The sequence below is a fragment of the Camarhynchus parvulus genome, chromosome 29 (assembly GCF_901933205.1).
Source record: "Camarhynchus parvulus chromosome 29, STF_HiC, whole genome shotgun sequence".
Taxonomy (NCBI): domain Eukaryota; kingdom Metazoa; phylum Chordata; class Aves; order Passeriformes; family Thraupidae; genus Camarhynchus; species Camarhynchus parvulus.
In genome coordinates, this window is record NC_044599.1 from 683,414 (window position 1) to 700,510 (window position 17,097).

The 17,097-nt window shown below is 51.8% G+C and overlaps 3 protein-coding genes across 5 annotated transcripts in view; 2 read left to right on the forward strand and 1 right to left on the reverse strand.

Annotated features, from left to right (window-relative positions):
- The window catches only part of ATF1 (activating transcription factor 1), a 450,302-nt gene that overhangs the window by 239,640 nt on the left and 193,565 nt on the right, over positions 1-17,097 (forward strand). The gene's annotated exons all lie outside the window — the stretch shown is intronic.
- On the forward strand, positions 48-2,917 carry LOC115914458 (interferon-induced protein with tetratricopeptide repeats 1-like). The gene is made up of 3 exons (XM_030966984.1): positions 48-92; positions 359-429; positions 1,292-2,917. The coding sequence occupies exons 1-3, from the start codon at positions 48-50 to the stop codon at positions 2,661-2,663; spliced, it is 1,488 nt and encodes a 495-aa protein (XP_030822844.1). The 3' UTR covers positions 2,664-2,917.
- On the reverse strand, positions 4,121-12,465 carry RACGAP1 (Rac GTPase activating protein 1). 3 transcript variants are annotated; one of them, XM_030967183.1, is made up of 17 exons: positions 12,405-12,465; positions 11,155-11,243; positions 10,426-10,628; positions 9,953-10,089; positions 9,684-9,753; positions 9,416-9,469; positions 8,635-8,712; positions 8,399-8,516; positions 8,112-8,242; positions 7,521-7,685; positions 7,008-7,103; positions 6,628-6,826; positions 6,265-6,370; positions 5,879-6,011; positions 5,659-5,794; positions 5,320-5,428; positions 4,121-5,026 (listed from the first exon to the last, which is right to left on the reverse strand). In XM_030967183.1, exons 2-17 carry the CDS (start codon positions 11,237-11,239, stop codon positions 4,951-4,953), a joined length of 1,896 nt encoding a protein of 631 aa, XP_030823043.1. In that variant the 5' UTR covers positions 11,240-11,243; positions 12,405-12,465; the 3' UTR covers positions 4,121-4,950. The 3 variants fall into 3 exon arrangements, with proteins under 3 accessions (XP_030823043.1, XP_030823045.1, XP_030823042.1); XM_030967185.1 differs by having other exon boundaries at positions 7,536-7,685; positions 12,371-12,465; XM_030967182.1 differs by having other exon boundaries at positions 12,371-12,465.

Sequence of the window (17,097 nt, forward strand, 5' to 3'; positions counted from 1 at the left end):
GCAGAGCGACAAGGAGCCTTTGGCTCATCACTGATGATACCAACGTGATGCCATGCTTCCATTCTGATGGATCCTCCATCGCCTTACACCAGGTGCTTCCTAAAAGTTGGAACATTGAAGTCCTTTTCAGCAGGGAGAAGGTCCAGACCCTGCTGCTCTGACCACAGAGTTCCCTTTCTTCCCCAGTACCATTTTATGAAGGGAAGGTGATAACTTTCAGATAGGAAGAGAATACTTTCATTTTTGGTTTAAACTCTTCCTGTTTCGTTTCATCCTCAGCAAGTGGTTTCATCAGACTCCACCCAGGAGAAAGCTTCTTATTTAAGGCTCAGCCTCCAGGTTACACTATTGTGCTCAGGATCTGCTGCTGGGTGGAAGAACCAAGCCCTCATCCCTCGACAGTGACATGATGGCCGCAGGAAAACTGAGGTGAGTGCGCAGCATCCCTTCTTGTCACAGCTCCCACAGCCGCAGGGTGAGGGGGGACAAGGCTCAGCACAGCATCCTGCTCAGAACCTCACCATGCTTAAGGCTGGAAAGAGCCTCTGAAAGTCACCTTGTCCAAGGTGCTGCATCCAGACAGCTCTGGAGTCTCTCTGAGGGTAGATACTGCACAACCTGTCCAGGAAAAATGTGCAAGGCCTTTCTTCTTCTCACAGTTAAATTTCCTGATGTCCAGATGGAGCTTCCTGGGCTTGTTTGTGCCATTTTTGCCCTGGCACTGGGCACCACTAAAAAAGCCTGGCACTGCTTTGCACCCTCCCTTCAGGTATTTCTACAGCTCTAAGATCCTTCCGAGCCTTCTGTTCTCTGAGCTGAATAGTCTCAGCTGTCTCAGCCTTTCCTCATGGAAGAGACTCCAGTCTAACATCTTCCTTACCTTGCTGGGCTCTTTTTGGAGCCATTTCTTCACCCTTCAGCTGAAGACACAACCCCTGCTTCCTCCTCACAAAAGGAGAAACGAGAGAAACCAGTCTTTCAACTTGTGGGTGGGGCTGGCTCTACACTCCCTTTTTTCAGCCCATCCAAGGGCCTTTGCCTTAGGTGAGAGAGCAACCCTGGCCCCAGGCACTGGTGACTCCTTTCCTGGCTTGCTGCTCTTTAACGGGAAGGCTCACAGAGAGCTCCCTGAAAAATGGGCTGATTGGAACAAGGATTTGCAGGTTCTTTGGTAGCCTGAGTGCAAGGGATGTGTTGAGCAACTGGAGAGAGTCTCCTCCTCCACCTCCCCTCCTCTTTTCTCCCTCTGTGTGGGCACACCCTTTAATAACTCATCACTTCTTCTTTGTAGCCAGGAGCGGCTGAAGGAGAAGCTGGATGCCCTTCAGTGTCACTTCACCTGGAAGATGGATGTTGACTCTTTCAGTCTTTGGCATCTCCTGCAGAAGTTGGCTGTTGAGATCAAGCACACAGCCCACCAGAACCAGGGGGCCCTCCTGGGGCTCCAGGCCTACCTGCACCAGATGAACAAGCAGAGTAAGGAAGCTCTGCAGAGCCTCAAAGCTGCTGAGGAGCACAACGATGAGAAGGATCTACCGACATCTACTGCTGGCTCTTTGATCATCTACGGGAATTATGCTTGGATCCACTACCTTCAGGGCTCCTACCAGGAAGCTGAAATCTACCAGGAACGAGCTAAGAAGCTCTGCCCAACTCCTTGGGACGTGCGGCTGATCCCGCACATCCAGGCCCTCAAAGGCTGGTCCCTGCTGGCTATCAGAGCCCGAAATGGGGGACGGGCAAGAGAGTGCTTCAACACGGCCTTGATGCTTGAACCAGAGAACAGCTCCTTCCGTACTGGGCTTGCAATGGCTCTTTATTCCTCCTGGAATTTCTCCTGGCAACCTGATATTGAAAGAGAAGCCAGAATCCAGTTGGAAAGGATTGTCAACGAGCAGCCAGAAAACTACAGAGCCAAAATATATTTGGCCAAGCTACTTAAACAAGTTGATAGGGAAAAATCAATTGCCTTAGCTAAAGAATGTGCAGAGAGAAGCTCTGACCCCGAGGTCCTCAAACTAGCAGCTTTGTTCTGGATGCCACTGTCAACAGAACGGGCATTTCAGATCATCCAACAAGCCCTGCAGCAGGATCCAGGTTACCACCTTCTCTACCAGGCCTTGGCCAACTGCTACAAGCAACGCTGGCTTAAAGCAGATCACAAAGAGAGTGATAAGATACGGTGTAAAGCTATCAAGGACCTCCAGCAAATTGTTCAGGAACATCCAGACCTTGACCTTACACTTGTCAAGCTGCAGTTGGCAGAGTTCATTGGTGTAAAAAAGCCAGCACAGGAAGAAAAGATCTATGAGGAGCTGCAGAAGAAAATCGACACCCTGAGCCTCAGATGCCGTCAAGCCCTGAATCTCTTCTGGGGAGATTTCTTCTGCAACCGGGAGAAATGCAAGGCTAGCGCAAAGGCCAAGTTCATGGAATGCTACAAAATCCCCGTGCAGACAGACCAGAGGAGGGAATGTGGGCACAGGCTGCTGAAGATGGCTGAGACCTACCAGCACAATGGTGACGCCGATACTGCCAATGACATCCACCGCTTCCTCCAAGAGGCCGACAAGCACCTGCCCAGGGAACCTGCTGTGCTTGGTTTAGATGATGAGGATCACCCCATCCCACAGAGAATTGGGCAGGACTTTTCCCAAGGCTAGAAAGCCAAAACGACTGCCTGGCTCTGCACAGCAGGCCCGTCCTCACATGGACATGGTGGTTCTGTCAGCTCCTCACGCCGTCCCCATTGCTCAGCCATCAAATCCAGGCCCACCCCTGGGTAACCAAGTGCCCAAACCTTCCACACGCTGCTAGGTGCTTCTGCTCCCAGAGGGAATAAAAACAAGAGACAAATTTGTCTTAGAGGGTCTGAGCAGCATCTTCTGCAGGTGTGGACCTGCATCTCTCCCTTGGAGCTTCCACTGATCAGAACCAAATGCTGATTAGGGCAATGTGAGAAAGCAACTTATTAATTATAAGAATTCTACCATTTGCAACAAACCAGGAGGTGGATTCCTCCACAAGATCAGTGAGGAGCTATGATGAGGGTGAAGTCCTTCTGCACAGGACACAGATGGTCACTGGCCCATCCTAATGCATTAAATGCTGCTGATTAAGGAGCCCGCAGGGGTGATTTTATCTGCATTAATCCTCAGAAGCACACGCATTCCTGCCCCTGCCTGGACATAAACCAGGAGCTTTTTTGTACTGGTCCTCACCATGAATGACATTTTCATCCCTATTTCTGGAGCCAAACTGAGGTTTTTTAAAATCTTTGATTAATAAATATTTTTCTGCATGATTTCTCCTTGCTGGTGTCTTCTTGCAGCCTGAAGCATCCAGAGCATGGAACACCAAAGGTCGACCCTCTCCCCGCTGTTCTCACTCTCCATCCCCCAGGCCCTTCCCACTTGGAACTTGTGCCCTTACCTGCAGGCACAGGTGGGCACCCCCATCCCAGTCACGTGCCCAAGCACTGCCAGGGTCACCTTTGTGCCCAGCAGTACCTGAGTGGGGGTGGTTTCCTCAGATGTCCTCAAAGCTACCTGCCCCCACAGAGCAGTGCCACAGGGACCAGGGCAGCCAGACGTCCCTCAGCAGGTCCCACCGACAGGGACTGTGTTTCTGCTCCAGAGAGGAGCAGGCAGGGACCTAGTCTGGGAGAACGTGCTCCAGGGAAGGACCAAGTGTGCCCAGAACAAGAATTTGGGTAAGGAGAACACACCTTAGTGCCCCTCTCCTGCACATCTGGTGTGTCTGAGAACCCAGGGCCAGAAACACCCCCTTGCTTGGGGGCCCCAGCAGTGGGTCAGCACCACTGTGCAAACACTTCACCCCCAGACCTCACAATCAAGGGGAGAGAGAAACATCCCAGGCCAGCACACCTACCCTGGGCTATTTCACCTCCCAACACAACGGTGGGGACCAAACCTGTCATCGTCCTTCGTCCCCAGGACCAGGAGCCACAGCCCAGGGAAGGATCCCGCACCCAGCAGCAGAGCTGGCTGGGATCATTCCCTGGGGCAGAGAGCAGCCCCTCAGCCTCCAGTGAGGCCACACACGCCTGGTGAAAATACACAAGTTAAAACCACGAGCCAGAGAACACAAAACTGTGGGTTGTGTAAAAGATCAGGATTTACTTAACTGCACAGCCAGGACAGTTTTCCAAAGCTAAATAAAACCAGCCACTTGATAAATTCGTGTGTGTTGCACAGGTGTCTTCACACAGCACTGGGCAAGGTCCCAGATCCTGGCCTGGGAAAGCAGGACTCCCACCCCCACTGAACCACCCTACCTCCCCTCACCAGCAAGAGCAGCACTAATTCCTTTGGGTTGCCCGGGAATCCTTTGGCTTTGCATCTACACCCTCCTCTATGGAATTCACCCCTTGCAAACACAGTACCAGGAAATAAATGCTCCTTTAGAGCGGCCGCAGTCCCTCGGGCAGTTCATGGAAGAGAGGCTTTTGCCCACCAGCCCAGTCCAACACTGCCATCCTCAGGATTCCAGCTGCACCACCAGCCAGGTGGGACTGACTGTGCTGATGGAAAGCCTGGATTCTGACAAAGTTCAGACACTGCTGTGCCAAGAACATCCTACAGAGTCCTAAAAACCCCAACCAACTGACCCTCATTTTGTGACTGCTCTACTTCACACAGGGAGAAAAACAGATGTTAGTGAAAATGTCAATTCTCTAGAGTTTTTTTAATGATTAGCACTGAACAAATCCTGCTTGTTACTGTCTTCACCAATACTACATTCAGCACAGCATTAGATCATAAAAATAAATTGCACTATAAAATCCCATTAAAAGTCTCAGTTAAGCTGAAAGATAAAAGGCAAAACATTATTTCATATAAGCTGCCAGGGGCCATGGAGACAACCTGTATTTCTTCTACTTGTGAGCATTGGTGTGCAAATGCCAGGACAAGACCAACTCCCAGGTCTTCACTTCAGCATAGGAGAGGCAAAGAAGTTACCCTGATGCCCAAACTGGGTTGTTGACTTGCTTTTGCTCCCAAATCTAATTCAAGAGAAACACAAGAATATCAGTTTGGAATTCTGGACACAGAGGTTCAACACTCTCCCTTTTCCAGGGAACATTCACCCAAATCTCACCCACCTCCCAAACAGTGTTCCTCTCCCTACTATGAGAGGATGTTTGTTACCCAAACCTGCTGCTCCCACAGCACAGATTAAGGGAGGGCTCACTGAGTATTAAGTGCAGGCTGCCCCCAAAGTCTCAGTTCTCCCTGAGCACCCAAAATCACCTGCAGTCATCCCAAACATGGCATGACAGCACCCCCTGGCACTTACTTGGGGGTGGTCTTGCTGAAGGTGGAGCGGACCCTCTGGGACAGGGAGCTGGACGAGGGTGTCTTGGAGAGCTGGTGCTCTGGGGTGGTGAGAGGTCCCAGGATGCTCACTGCCAAAAGAGAGCAGCACAGTGTGGGGACAGCTGAAGTTTTCTTTGCCATGCAAGGAACATCAGGCATTCCCTGGCATCTGTGAAAAGCACTAGACAAATCTGGCACTTCCTGGCACACTTTGCTTTTCCCTCTGCCTCCATGAAGTGAGAAGTGGCTGGCTCTGAGAGCCTCCCAGGCTGTGTGGATTGAGAGTTGTTTTTAGTAACTGAGCAGAAGGCAGGATTACCTTGGACCTCAGGTGTCCGTGGAGTGGAATAGGCGTTGGTGTTCTCAATCACATGTGCTGGGTCAATGTTCTCCTGCTCCACCATCATCAGCTGGCTCCAGTAGTCCATGGGCAGCAGCAGGAGCCGCTCCACCACCTACAGAGGCACCTGTGAGTCACTGACCACAGAATCATGGAACGGTTTGGGTTGGAAGAGAGACAATCCCCAAGTTTGTCCTACCTTGGGCTGACGCTTCGTGTCCTGCAGCAGGGTCATGGGGTCAGGATCTGGTACCGCGTGGGCGACTATGGTGGGGCCAAAGACTTTGGCCAAATTGGAGATGTCCATTTTAGTGTCTGGGCTCTGAGCCACCCTGCATTAAAAGAAATATGGAAAGAATGCTTCCCCCCTTCACTTGCGACACAAGTCCCCTGTCCCACACACACCTGGCCTCTGAGTGAGCAGGTTTGTTCCAGAATGAAGACTTTGTGCTCACAAGCAGTAACCAGACCCAATTAGAAAAAGCACCACTGGGGTGACCTTCTCCTTCCAAATCACAGAATGGTTTGGGTTGGGAGGGACCTTTGAGATCACCTGGTTCTAACCCCCTGTCCATCAGAACGTACCTCTGCAGGTGGACCATGAGGAAAGCCAAGGTGTCCCTGTTGGCCTGAGGAAGTTCTCCAACTGCTTGGTACATAGCAGCGATGCTGTTATCCTCATCTGGGATTTCTAGCAGGAAAAAATAATATTTAGACCTAAAAAAGTGCTCCTAGAAGCTGCAATTTTCCCCTCACAGCCACAGCTACCCTGAGAAATAAAGAAGCTACAAACTTCTCAAGCTGTGCTAATAACCTTGTATCCTGCCCAACTAGAACTCAGGCAGGAGGGCTCCACAGAGCACCGCAGGCTGCTGGTCCACCTGACAGCAAAACCACAAGCACTGAGCCTCAGGAAAGTGCTGGAGATGTCACACAGCAATTCCTCACCTGCAGCTTCCATGAAAGTCTTGTTTAACCGGAAAGTGAGCAGGGGCTCTTTCAGGCTGCGCAGAAAGTCCTTGAGAAGGCCACAGATGGCGTGGATATCGTCCACCTTACTGAGCAAAGGAATGCTCTTTGCTCTGAGAAACTTCTCCTTCAGCTCCCTCACAGTCTTGTCACAGCCAGAGATGCGGTAAATGCCTGTCTGTTGGCACAAAGCTTGGCTCAGAGGAGGAGGTCAGCTGGCTTTCTTCCATCCCCACCTTCTCCCCACACCTGAGTCACCCATGCACACCATAAATAAGGGATATTTGGGTTAACAATTTGCTTCCCTAACACCACAACCCATTTCACTGGCACTGTTTCAGACCTCATTTTCTTCTTACCTCATGCAGCCCTCGTTGCTCAATCTCATTAACACAGTGCACGATGATGGAAGGGATCATTGGAGGAGTAGAAGGGACAAAATCCATCAAGGTGCCCTAAAAGGCAGAAGGGAAAGTAAAAAAAAAGATGGATTCAGTCACCACGACATGGAAAATACTCTCTCAGGAATTCACAGCAAGATCTATGGTCTGAAAACAAGAATTGTTGCTCTTCTCAGGACTGATGAAGAAACATCACATCCATCAGCACAACACTGCATCGCCTGCCCAGAGCTGCCACCTTCCCCACTCAACGCCCTCCTACCATCACACCCCTACACCCCCTCCCTGCTTGTGCAATGATGCATTAGCGAGCTCATTTGCATGTCATTATGCAGCTCTGAGCAACAGGAGCTTTGCTGGGGAAGGCAGCTTTGGAGCTGAGCAAGTTCCAAGGCAGGGTGGCCCCTCTGGTGGGCAGCCCTAAGGCAGGGTAGCCCCTGGTGCCAGCCCCAGCCCCGGGCACTGACCCACCTCCCCGATGCGCACCGGCGTGCCCGTCAGCGTGGGGATGCAGGGCAGGGGGCAGCGCTCCCGGCACTCGGGGTGAGCCACCACCCGGCAGTCTCTGCACTTCAGGGAGATCTTCCCAAACTTGACTCTCTTTCCACACGGGACACACGATTCTGGCTTGATAACCTGGTGATCCAGAGCACACAGATGGGAGAGATTAGTGCAGTGCAGTAACTCAGCAGGAATTAAACTGGGTAACAGGTCTCTCATCCATGCAGGTAACTGGTACAGGTCATATTGACCTGAGACTAATCATGGAATAGGCTGAATTGGAAGAGAGCCACAGAGATCATCAGTGCAGCTCCTGGCCCTGCACAGACACCCCAACAACCCCACCCTGTGCATCCCTGGGAGCATTGTCCAAACTCTCCTGGAGCTCTGGCAGCCTTGGGGCCATGCCCATCCCCTGTTCAGTGCATGACCCCCCTCTGGGAGAAGAATCTTTTCCCAATATCCAACCTAAACCTCCCTTGACACAGCTGGCAGTCCCCTATCACACACATTCCAAGATGGAAGGAGAGGCTTTTCCATCTCCTCCTGCCTTAGACCCACCGTCTTTGAAACAAAGTCGTGCAGCCTCACTCCCCCGTTGTGCTGCGGGGTGCTGGAGCCATCAGTATCCTGCTTGGACTCCAGCTGCTTACTGCCTATGCTGGACTCACTGTTCCAGGGCTGCAAAGGACCTGGAAGACACAAGAGGGAGAGGCTGGAATCACCCTCTGCCCCCAAACACATGGGCATCATAAATTAGAAGCAGCTCCCAGGTCCTGGAAGGAATAAGGAACATTGCAGGATAACCTGTGTAGCCATGTCAGGACAGACAGGGATGTTGCACCTACCACTCTTCCTGCGGCTCCTCCGAGGGTAAGGCACAGTCTGGATGGTAGAAATGGCTTCAATGGGGCCACCATCGTTGGGGACCATCACAGTGGTCTTTGCTACTATGGATTCATTAGCCTGGAATGACAAATACACCAGTGGCAGCAGTGCTGACAGAACACAGGAGTTCCAGCAGCCCTGGAAACAGGCAGGAACTGTGGCCAGGTGTACACAAACCCAGCTGTGACCACCATACCTGGTCTGCTGAGCTGCTGATAGATCTGGATTTCTTCTGAGGAGCTGGGGGGCCTTCAGCAAACTGCCTGGAAGAGCGCTGAAAAGAGAGCACATCCTTGTCTCAAAGCAGGAATGCTGCTCACTTGGCATTACACTGGGCCAGGATGACAGGAAGGACTGAACACTTCACACATCTGTGGTGTGTGCAGACAAGTCCTTCAGGGAAAGTCTGCTTCATGGCAACCTTGGAGGTGCCAGAAAGAATTAGGGAACCTCTTTCAAATAACTTTCCTAGCCAACTTTATAATTCCGGTCAGAAAGAAAAGAAACCCGACCTAAGAAAGGAGGGCAAAAAAGCCCCAACAAACCCACGAACTACACACACAAAATCCAGCAACTAAGGAGGTCCCAGCTCCACTTGGTGATGGTTTCAGGCTCTTTCCCACCTGTATCTTATGCTTTAATCTGCAGAACAAGCACAAGCTCCTTAACAAAATAGAAAAATGTTAACTTCCATTTTCCCCTAATCTGGGAGCTGTTAATAATCTCCAAGTGTTTTCTTGCAAACCCCAGACTGTAAAAACCCAGGATATACAGAACTCCATTCGTTTTCAGTACACAAACAATGACATCAGACCTAAATTTCAATCTAAACCCCCACAGCAGCAGCACAGCCATTCGAGGTCTGACTGTTTAGTGGCTCAGAGGTCACCACAGGTGGCTGTGAGGTGACAGATGGTGGCATTGTGGCAGCCAGGGGGAACAAAGGAAACTATGTGACAGGAACAATTGAACAATACCCGCTTCTCTCTCCTCTTCAGCCTGACAGCTTTCACCACCGAGGAATCCCAGTCCTGGGGGAAGGACACAGCACTGGTTAATGGTAAATAGCACACAGCCCCTGGCCAGGGCTTTCATCAAATTTTAGCCAACAGCACACTCGGGAAATGCAGATCAGCTCAGCCAGGTTAATATCCCAGTAATCCAAACACAAAGGGTCTCTGGAGACCAACCCCCTCCCCTCGGGCTTTACAGGGGAGGAGAACTTCAGAAACGGAGTTACATTACCAGTGAGTCATCGCTCTTGTCAAAGCTGATGTCTGACAGAATTGAGCCAGATTCATCTATTGTAGACAGCCTAAAAAACAAAAATTAGAAGAAGCTTGTATTAGTTTGGCTTTCAGTCAGTCACAGTTCCAGAACAATCCCACTGACTCAGAGGAGCCATATTTTAAAGCAGAACAAAAAGGGGAACTGTTGACAGGGGTGAGGAATGTGTCACAGGGGCGACAGCTGGATGGATGCCTGACACCTCAGATAAAATGCTGCTTCCCTACCTTTTGTTGCCTGCACTTCCCACAGAAGGCTGTGGCCTGTTCAGGAAGGCGAGGACAGACTTCTGCTCCTCGCTGAGCTGGATGCTGCCAGAGCCATCACACATGAGCAGCTCCCGAATCAGCTGGATTTGCCGCTCCTGTGAGCACAGATAACATCAGCAGCTGGATGCGCTGTGTTTAATTACTGTAAGACCCGACCGAGTGCTTGAGATACTAGAGATAGGCTCTCAGAACTGGTGTCAATGGACTGCTAATGGCTGCAGGCAGGTAATGGCAGCTCAGCTCCATCAGCAGCCAGTCTCCTTTCCCAGATCAAAGCAGAAGGCTGCTCCGAGGAGCCGAGCCAATTCCTTGCTTTTTATTTTTCCTTTCCTCTCTGTGAGTGCCAGTCCTTCTTTGCCACTGATCAATGCAGTTTAATCGCCTTGTCTCCACACTCTGGAGAGCTGATGGGTAACACAGGAATTACTCACCAGCTTCTCACAGTCCATTTCAGCTTTTTGCCTCCGTTTGATCTCCACATCCACCTGATTGCGGGCATGTTTCAGCTTCACGTCCAGGGCACTGCGCTCAGCTTCCGTCTTCATCAGGAGATCTTTGTACCTGCAGAGCTCCTGCTCTAGTTTCTGCCATTTCCTCCGGTTCTCCTCAAAGTTCTTGGCTAACTGAATAAACTCTGGGCAGAGAACACATGAAGCCTTAGCTGGGCAAGCAGAGGAGCAGCTGACAGCAGGTATCTGTTCACACTGAATCCCAGGATTCCTGAGGTTGGAGAAGACCCCATTCCCACCTCATCACCCAGCCCAGAGCACTGAGTGCCACCTCCAGTCATTCCTTGGACCCCTCCAGGGACGGGCACTCCAAACCTGCCTGGACAGACCCCTCCAATCCCTGACTGCTCCTTCCAGGAAGAAATTCTTCCTCCTGATGCCCAACCAGCTCCCAACTGAGGCGTGGAGAACCAGCCTTTGGGCCAACCCAGCCACACAAGAGATGTCCATGAGCTCTTCCATTTCTCAGACCAAGCCCTTCCTGTCAGCACCAGCCAGAAGAGCTGGAACACAAGACAAAGCCAGTCTGCTGCAAGCAGAACGTGGCCCTGCACAGAAATTCAGCTGGGACTTGATGTTTCTCCACAAAGGAAAAACCCAGATCAGACTGTTTTTAGCATCTTCAGCGGATTTTTCAGGAACAAAACTCACGGCATTCGTTTCCTTCACTCAGGAGCTCGGCCTGGCGCGTGAGCTGCTCGAACAGACCCCGCAGGTTCACCATGGCAATCTCCATCCTCCTGTCAAAAAGCCACAGCTAAACAAGCGGCCCAGCCCTTCCCTCCCCCCTCGGAGCAGAAACCAGCCCAAAGGAAAGGGAACCAGCCTCAGAGTCACTGGCTGTAATGCTTTCAGGCGGGTTTGAGAAGCTGCACCAACAGAACTCATGTTTTATGGAGATATATGCATCTACTTTTTCTCACTGGGAATGAAAATCCACAGCCCTCCACACTTTAAGGATAACAGAGCCTTGGAGAGAGGCAGATCTGCCCATCTTAGTGCTTCCACTATCCCTCAACACAGCACAGAACCCAAGGCAAGATGAGGGATCCCAAGTCCTTCCCTTCCAAAAGGATACAGAACACAGCCCGTGCCCTGTCTACAAATAACTTGGTACTATCTAGGCCACTAAAAACCTGCAAGTTTTCAGCACTTTGTAAGATAAAAATAGGAGCAACATTCTGGAGAATTTTAATACAGTTTTAAATTTAGCTGCATTTTAACTTACAGCTCCTCCTGCAAATAGCTGTTAAAATTCAAGCAGTCAGCACATTTCTCTCAAACAGCAGCAACAACGGCATAAACAGAGGCAGCGAAGGGGAAAGTCTCCAGCTCAGCAAGACAGAAATGACTTCACGAATGCGAGGGGTGGCTGGGGCAGGCAGGGCAGCCGGGGCTGGGACAGGAGCTGGCCCGGGCGAGGTGCCAGCAGGGAACAACCCGCCAGCACAGAAAGCTTTGAGGTACCTGTTCCACAGGTGCAGACTTCACAGGCACACCGACACCTCGGTACTTTCTCTATTAATTGCACTGCGAGCTGTGGAACAGCTCTGCCCTTGTCGTGCGAACTCACAGCACGGGGCACGCCCAGCTCGGTGCCTCAACTACCAGCAGCAGCATCTCCATCCCCGCCGCCCACCGCGACCCCCGAGGCCGGCAGGCCGCAGGGACCAGCCCGGCCCTCCCCCTCAGAGCCAGGGGACCAGGGCTCGGACACCACCGGGGTGGAAGGGGCCTGGGCGGGTCCGGGGTCCGTTCCCCTCAGCTCTCAGGGTTCCCCTCAGCCCTCAGGGCCCCCCTCACTCCTCTGAGCCCCCGGTTCCTCCTAGCCCGCCCCCGGCCCCGCTCCGTTTGGCCCCGCACTCACCCGAGCCCCCCGGGCTCCCCTCAGGCTCCCTCACCTGGGCCGCGGCTCCGGCCCCAGCGGCGCGCGCAACCCCAACGGCCCCGCGCTCCGGTTCGAATCCGCGCCGCCAGCCAATCCCCGCGCGCCCCGGCTCCCCGCTCCCGGCCTCTCATTGGCTGCGCTCAGCGCGCTCCTGAAGCCAGCCCGGCGCCATGTCTGCTGAGGGCGTGGCCCGCCTGCTCGGAGGGGCCGGGCGTGGGGTGCCCGGGCGCCATCTTTGCTGCTGGCACCAGCACGCGTTGCTTAGCAACGGGAACGCCGGACGGGGCCGAGACCCTCAGGCCTGGGCCTGCTCCTTTAGCACTCTCCAGAGGGGCTGTTCTGGGCAGGAAAGGCCCTTCTCAGCCCAAATCTGGTGGTTATGCCCAGCAAAGCCACTGGCACAGGGCTTGTGTGGCCCTGAGCCCCCCACGCTGGTTCTGCAGAGGGTCAGTGCAAGGGGCTGGGTGCAGCCGCGGAGTGTTGAAATTCAGCGCCAGGCTGTTTATGGAGTGTTGTCACTTGAGATATACGATGCCTTGCCTGCTTTTCGTCTTTAAATGTTGATTTGAGTAACAGCCGGCAACTTGTGCCAAAGGCGAAACCCATTTCAAGCCACGTACGAGTCTTCCCTGTGCAGGCGTTTAATATGCAAACGGATAAAACCCAAACCTAACAATTACACAAAGGGAATTCACATAATCATAAAATAACAACGTGCTTTAATCTTTTAAATCTGAAACAAAACAGCGGGTAATTGAAGAATGGATATTAGCAATTAGAAAGCGGAACTAAATGCTGAAAATTGCGGAGTGGAAAGGGGAGTTCATAAAGCAGATTGCTCTCATCATCCAGCTGCTTTGTTGGAGCTGCTTTATTTAGGGTATATAGTTTGTTTTAACTTAATAATAATTAATTCGTAATAGATTTTAAAAGGCCTCAAGATCTTTGGAAAAGTAAGCTTTACTGTGGCTTCCTTGAAGAAAAGAGGCAAAATTATCTACATTTATAGGGGAACTGAGGCCTAGAAGAGACACAACTCATCCTCAGAGCCCACAGCCAAGTGAGAGAAAGGTTCTGACCTTGATATATTACCTTATAGTACAGGAGATCACCCAAAAGCCCAATTTGCCCCTGTCTAGGAAGAAGCTGGAGGTTGAAAGTTACACCTGGCCTCTTATGCAGGTACATCCCCAATTTGAGATGAGGTTCAACAGTTTTGGTGTCAGCCCGGGCCTCCTGCAGCTCCTGCCTGTAATTAAATCTTCCCAGCTAAGATGCCTCTATTGGCAGGCCGTATTTATAGGCAGGCGAGTTGTTTTAGTGTCGTTCTGAAGAGTTAAGGAGGCTTTTGCTCATAAGCAAATTCTGTTCTCTTTCCAATTGTCATCCGCAATCTCGTGCCAATAAAAAAGCGCATTATTTTAGAGGATTGCCCCCGCGGTGCTTGTTGTGAGTTACTGCAGTAGGTGCTGGGCTTGTGCTACACAAATTACACTTCTTCCATATGTGTTCAGCTGTCATCCTTACAAACCCTCCTCTGAGTCAGGAGGGGCTGAGCACCCCAAAAAGCTCCTCAGAACCCCCCATCCATGACGTGGACCTGGCAAATGGGTTCCTGCTCGGTCCCAGGCTCTAAAACCATTGTGGAGTCTCTTTCCTCCTCCTGGGCTGATGAATGGTGAGAGCACAGAGGTCAGCAGCACCTTTCATTTGGAGCTTTATTCCACACGAGAAGAAAGGCAGAAGGGCTGAGGGCCTTTTCAGGAGCTGCTTTATGGCAAAGTAATTATATTCTCTTTTTGTTTGTGTCAGGAAAAGCAGTGGCGGGGGGAGAAGCCCTGAAATGTCTCATCTGGGAAACCGTTAATAGAATTTATGCTAATTTGATGATTCCGGCGATTACTGGCGGAAGCACTTCACATTCTCAGGCAGCAGAAATTCTCCTGCAGCTCCTCCCTCAGCCTCGCTGGGTTGGTCTCCAGCCCGTTCTCCTCCTGCAGCCACGCCAGCCCCTTCACTGGGCAGCACTGGCTGACCCCAGAGTGTGACCCCGGGATGTGACACCAGGATGTCACCAGGATGTCACCAGGATTGGTGCCGGTCCCAGTGGCATCCCTGGCGACCCCATTCCTCCATCTTTTGGGGAAAATGGAAGGAAACCTGCCCCAGTGCCTCACAGTGAGAGCGAAGAGCAAAGCCAAAGCTCTCCCTGCCAGCCTCATCCTCTGGTGAAGCTTTGCAAACACCAATTGCTCTGCCCAGCTCCTGTAATTAACTCTGCAATTGCAAACCCATTTGTGCAGCTTTGTGCTCAGGGGAAACCTTTATTAAGTTCCTTTTAATCCAAAACCAGTTAGACCACGATGGTCTTCATAAACAGTCATTCAAAAAATAAAAAGGCAGGGGGAGGCAAGGGGAATTCGAAACTTTTGAGACAACAACCTTTCTCCAGGGAAAAGAAGGGAGAAAAAAAATTATCTTAGGTGCATTTCTCTTGATGCATTCATGCAGCAGGGGTGTTAAAAAGGAGCTGTTCAGTAGTGTGAGGAAAAAATCCATCAGGCTGAGCAGGGAGGGCAGCTGGGGTTTAGCCAGAGGGAGATGGACCTTTCAGGGAATTCATTTCTGATTTCTCCTGGCTGGCCAGAGCCAGAGGCTGGCAGATGGCATCAGGCTCATGTGCTGGGTGGGAGCTGCAGGGCCTGGGTCATCCCTCAGCAGGGCAAAATGTGGCCAGAGCATCACCCACTGCGCTGGGAGGAGGGGGATAAAGGAGCCCATAGATTCTGTGAGGAGAGGGCCAAAGGGGCCCTGGTTTTGCCATCAGTCCAACTACAAACCAGGTTCGTTCATCTGGGATATCCCACCTGAGAGAAGCCGGGATGTTTCTTTTATCAACTTCAGAGTGAAGATCGCTTGGATGGGATGAGCCAAACCCGCCATAAACGGTGCATTAATGTCAGCAGAGAAGCCACAGCCTTATCCTGAACTCCTTAAAAAACAAAGGGAGTCTCTATTGCCTTCATCTGGCTTTTAATGAATGACCTCTTGTCGCCGGGAGCTGCGTGCGGTGACAAAGGACCTTTGTGGGCCGATATTTATGATTTCATTTAAGCCAGGGAGCAAGCTAAGGGAGAGGGCTGGAAAATAAGAGCTGAGCTGATGGTTCTGTCTTTAAACTCAAGGGATCTTTATCTAGTTTTTGTATTAATACAGTTGTCATCTCTTAAATATTTGAGCGACTCAGAGCCGCGAACGCTCCCACGCCGGAGGGACTCTCTGACTTTGGCTCTCCCAAGCCCACACCCTCCTCTGGACCCGAAAGCTGGGGAGGAGGGAAGGGTTTGCATTTTCTTAGTGCCCCCCAAACCTTACCCACACATGAAGCCTGCTGTGAGTGCCCACAACCTGCTCATGGCGGGCCTCGGGCTCCAACACCCCTCCCCACGCCAGCGACTTGCCAACACTGATAAATTTTTGCCTTTTCCTTGGGCAGGCCTTGGTGGAGGATTAACCAGCTGGGAGTCGGGAGTGAGAGTGTGTCCCCTCTCCTTTGCCAGGCAAACAGAGAAAATTAATCTTCCAGCTTCCTCTGATATTTGGGCTGAATTACAAGCTGGGAGCGGAGATAAAGCGTGGGCGAAGGAAGGCACAGGTACAGCGGAGCCGGGCTGCTGGCACAGGCCTTTGTCCGTGCAGATAACGCTCCCCTCCTGGAGTCATGCATAATTCACCAGCCTGCCTCCCTGTCCTGGTCATCCCTCCCTCTGCTCCTGCTCGCTCTGTTCTCCTCCCTGAGCAGCTGGAAGCTCCATGTCCGAGCGAGCCACGGTGTGTTTGTGTGCAGAGCCACATCAAACCTCACTGACAGCGTGGGTCTTGTTGGAACAAAGGTGAGGGGACCTTGTCCCCTCTACTGGAGGCTGATGGAGCGGTGGGTGACACCCCACAGCCTGTGCTGGCGTGGGACCCCGGTGTCACCCTGCAGTTCCCACCTGCAGCCCAGCCCCAGCACAGCAGCACGCGGCCGCTCCTGCCAGGCCTGGGCTGTGTTTGGAATGCCCATCACATCCCAGCTCTGCCAAGCACGCTATCTCCCTAAATCCCTCCACGTTCTACTTGGATGGAGGTTACATCCTCCGGGACACCAACCCCAGCATTAACAGACACCGAGTGCATTTTATTTGGTCGATCATCCGGAGGCTCTTGACAGAACTGTGCCACACAGAGCGGGAAAGCCAGGGAGGTTTTCCACAGCCACCAAGAGTTCCTCTCCCAGAACAAAGCAAGAACAGCCTCGGTCAGTCCCAGCCAAACAGCAAACACACACACACACACACACACCCTGCTTAATGATTTTTGCTTTGTAAACGAAAGCGGTGCCATGAGTTTAATAACCACTGCTTGGGAGTAATTGGGGCGATTATTGTATGGCCCAGGGGGAAAATTGCAGCTTGTTATCTCCAGGGAGTAGCATTAGGATCCAGCAGATAATCAGACCGTTATTTGTTGCACTTCGGATGACATTTCTCATGGATTTAGAAACGATAGTGATCAAGCCATGTTGTCAGAGCCACTGCCAAGCTGCGGAGTCCAGAGACCTGGAAGTTAAATAGCACCTGAAGCTGCCTGGGACAGCTGCTCTTCCAGCAGGAATAACAGATTTATGTGCCACATTGAGCTCAAAGACATCCAGACCTCAGCAG